The sequence below is a fragment of the Pezoporus occidentalis genome, unplaced genomic scaffold (assembly GCF_034315485.1).
Source record: "Pezoporus occidentalis ecotype Australia unplaced genomic scaffold, CSIRO_AGI_Poc_V1 ctg13, whole genome shotgun sequence".
In the NCBI taxonomy this organism is placed as follows: domain Eukaryota; kingdom Metazoa; phylum Chordata; class Aves; order Psittaciformes; family Psittacidae; genus Pezoporus; species Pezoporus occidentalis.
Genome location: NW_026913103.1, coordinates 10,531,557 through 10,535,595, shown reverse-complemented (window position 1 = coordinate 10,535,595; position 4,039 = coordinate 10,531,557). Strand labels below are relative to the sequence as shown.

General features: G+C 45.3%; 1 protein-coding gene across 1 annotated transcript in view; it reads left to right on the top strand.

Moving 5' to 3' along the window:
• The first annotated feature begins 195 nt into the window (after positions 1-195).
• Positions 196-4,039, top strand: part of MDN1 (midasin AAA ATPase 1) — a 105,380-nt gene continuing 101,536 nt past the window's right edge. The window contains exon 1 of the mRNA XM_062608389.1: positions 196-424. Within this exon, the coding sequence (XP_062464373.1) occupies positions 323-424 (102 nt within the window). The 5' untranslated portion in view covers positions 196-322. The remainder of the gene's footprint in view (positions 425-4,039) is intronic.

The following is a 4,039-nucleotide window of genomic DNA, read 5'->3' as shown; positions in this document are numbered from 1 at the left end:
GCTCCCTCCGGCTGCCTGTGGAGTAGCTAGTGCTGGGAGACTATATCTCCCGGCATGCACCTGGCGCCCGCAGTCCCGGCGACTGTGGGCCGCTCTGAGCGGTGCATGCTGGGAGTTGTAGTTTAGCAGGTGAGAGGCCCGTCACGTGAGAGGCTGTGACGTCACGGGTGGGTGACGGCGGCGCCGGCGGAGCGGAAGCTGGTGCAGAGGTGCGTGTCTGCCTTGCGCCCCACGTGCTGCCAGCGGCTGTCCCGTACCCCTGCCGCTGCTCCCCTCAGCTCTGCCCGCGCCCAAGCGGCGCAGCAGCGGCCGTAGCAGGAGGATGGCGGCGGACCTGCGGTTCTGTCTGGCGGGGCCGCTGCAGCTGGTGGCGCGCAGGAGCGAGAAGAGCAGTGCGGAGCTGAGCAGGTTCCTGGCGAAACAGGTGAGCGGGCGCCCGCCTCCCTCCCTTCGGGCGGGTCTCACGGGGGCCGCTGAGGAGGGAAGGGGACGCGGCCCCACTCCTCCGCGCCGCCATCTCCTCCCGGCAGCTCTGTGAGTTCCACCCGGAGACCCCTCACGCCCTCGGGCGGCCGGCGGGGCGGCTCCGCGGGAGCAGCTCGCCGCTCGCTCCCCTCTTTCTCTTTCTTACTTTCCGTGTGTGCTTGTTGCGGTTTCTTCCCTTGCCGGCCCCTTCCAGGGTTGTGGGAGCGGAGCTCTGTGAGGCAGGTTTTCTCCTGCCCCCGGAGCAGCGTCTGTCCCGCCTCCCGAGCAGGCGTTTTGCCCCGCTGTTAATATCTCCAGTGTCTTAAGGTGACTCTGAAAGCATGCTAATGAGAGATGGTATGTTGTTAACGAGCACCAGGGCAGCATGTAGTCCTATAACTGCAGCATGTTACCTTGCTGCTATTTGCATTAAAACAGCCTGTGGGTTAAAAAGACAGGGGCTGGATTTTCTAGGTTTTGCTTCCTTTTCTTCATCACAGTGATGCTGGAGTTGTGTTCTCTTTTCACTGTTTTAATGTTTTGGCTACCCTAAATGTGAAAAGCATGTCTGCTTTATAGGAGAGTTGAGCCTAGCTCATTTATGTCTCTGAAACACTGGAAGACACATAATAACAGAATATCAGCACGTCAAATGTTACATTATTAATACTTTTCATGATAGAGCTTTTGAAGCCCCTAAGCCGTATACGCACTTTGGGGATCAAAACCCATATTTCTCTTTGTCTAGGAAATGGCTCAGTTGTTTGAGGATGAAAAGTCTAGGTCATCATATCTTTTACAGAATATTGTCTGAATTACTACCTCTTAGTTATGGTTAGGGAAGCCTTTTATATGGGTAGTCAAGGTTCTCTGTTGGTAGACAGATGGCTTTTTCCTTCTGTCACTACAAATCATAGGATCAAGGTAAAATCTACACGAATATATATCCCTGTGTTGGAGAGTTGATGCTAATTGGTGGGAAGCAGTGATGAAGAGCTGCTATTCAAGGTAATGAAACAGCTGAGAAATAGAGATGGGGATAATGCAAATATGTGTTGTAGCAGACAGACGGAGTGGTGAACCAGAAGTGAGTCACCTGGGACCTGAGACTGGAGAAGAGAGTGCACCCTTTCCCTTCTGGTGACTGTTTTGAGATATACTTAAGGTTTAAAAGTCTCACTAAGTGGAAGTTACTGAAAAGTGATTATATATATATATATGGGGTCTGGAACAGCACATTAAAGAACAGTGACATTTTCTTTTGAAAATGGCACTGCTATTTCCAAGCTTGGAAGCTACAGGTAAGCTGGGCTTATCTTGCCGCTAACCAGCAACTGGTTCCAGTCGTCATTTCCTGATTTCTTACCAGTTGCTTTGTATGTAAGTATGTATGTTCTAAATTCTGGAAATCTAGAAAACTCTGTGCTCTTTAGCTTCAACTGGTGACTTCAGCATCCGGGAATGGAATGGAATTTGCCCACAAGTGCTAAGTATGGAACAGTCTTTTGAGATTCATATTAAGGCACCATTCATGTGGTGATGGAAGATCTTGTTCCCTGTGCTTCAGTATGGAATAAGAATAGAGCCATTTCCGTGTATTTGTATACTGTTAACTCCACAACAACTGAGCAAATTTCTGTGCTCTTAGTGAGGGAAATGGGATGAAAAGCTCTCTAAACTAGTCTTTTTTTTCCTGCCTTTTTTTAATTAATATATATATAAAAATTAAGAAAACCGCATAAGCAATATCAATGTAGAATTCCGAACTGCTGGAATGTGCTTTTGGTTCTGTGTGTTACCAAAGATCTGATTGTATCAGAACGTTTTCTTGCATAGAATTCCAAATGCAGACTTTGTGCAAATGCATTCATTTTGGCTCCCTGTGATGGCGCAGTTTCAGTAGAGGAGTTCACTAATGTGAAAGTTAAAATGCTAGTAGGAATGGAACTTTAGAGCAACCTTGTTTATTTCTGCCCTTCACATCTGCCACCATGCATATATGGAAAGATATAAACTAAAAAAGCCCCAACCCTTTTGGATATTTCCTCTGTTTTTATCTGCAGAACCGTCTTAAGAAATTGGAGATCTTGTGCACACCATTCTGGATCTCCAGTTCTGTTGGTGTTTTAGCTTGGCAGCCTTCATTTCCCCTTTCATTTTCCTGTGCAGCAGCAAAAATTCAAAAACTGTTTTAATAATAACTCCAATTTCTTATTTATAGCCCTTCAGTCTTAGCATTTGATGTTGAGAGGTGCCTTTATTTTAATAAATGCAGGAAAAAAGAGGTGACCTAGCTTTCCCAAATTCACCCACCTTCTGACTGGCTGCAAGAAAAATGTCCTAACATCCTGGCAACTAAGGCAGACCGTGATTTATTTTCCTAAAATGTGACATCTGCTTTTTATTTGAAAGATTAATTAGGCATTACATCATGTAGCATTATAAATAAGGGAAAGTATATCGTACTTTTGTTTCATCTTGGAGTGTATTCTCATCTTTTAGTGTCTAATTTTTGAAGAGCTGTGATTCTTGGGAAAATGGTATGTTAATAAATACACTGATACAAAGTCAGAGAGAATGTTATCACTGTTCTTGAGGGAACAGTCTGTCCAACTTTATCAAATGCAATGTGTTGAGGAGGAGTAGGAAGCCCTACCTTGCTTTGGAGGTAGTTGAAGCTATCTTGTTCTTGTGAGTCTGCATACCCCCCTGCCTTTTTAATTGACTTTTTTTCTTCCTTGAAATATGTGGGTTACAGGGAGAGGTCAGGCTCATGTTTTGCTTTATGTTACTGAATCAGACAGCAGTCTTACTCTGTTTTCTTTTTGCCTGTTCCCAAGGCCAGGCCATGCCTTTCTGTCGCTTTTATCCTGAACCCAGTTAGTGTGCTGATGTGGAAAATCTGTTCAACTTTCTCATGCAGTGGAAGACTGGAAGAAGGATAAACTTGGATCATCTTGCCAAATCGATTGCTGCACAGGCATATAACCATAGACCTGTTGTGTGATGCAGTGGAGCCAAGAACATGTGTTCTTGTGTTGGATAAGAAGACAGATTTCCTACATGTAGCCCTTATGCCCTCCCACTGTTAAATCTCTGTATGGTGTAAGGTTCTGTGGAAGCACCTCTGAGCCACTGTCAGAAATGAGGTGTTCATGTGGGCCCAGATTGTTCCTTGCCATGACCCTTTCTCTTAGTAATCTTGGTGTTTAGATTAAGCTGGTTCTTGATAAAGATTTTTGCATCTTGTGAGCACTGTGTACCTTGCGATGTACTGTGCAGGCTGGGAAGGAGATGCAAAGTGCTGCTAGAGGAGCAGCTGGGATCATGTTTGACTCCAGGTCTCACTCCTAGCTGTGCTTGTCTTTAATGTCTCTTTCATTATTAATACACAGTGTGTATATATTCTGTATTTGGAGGGACATTCTTTTGTGATGCTTTCTTAAAGCAGCAGTTTGGAACTGTGGGTATGGATTTACTATCCTAGATTAGAACACTAGAATTAAATGCTTTCAGATCAGATGTCGTTTGCTATTGAATGAGGAAGTTGGGTATTTCACAGAGCCACCTTTAG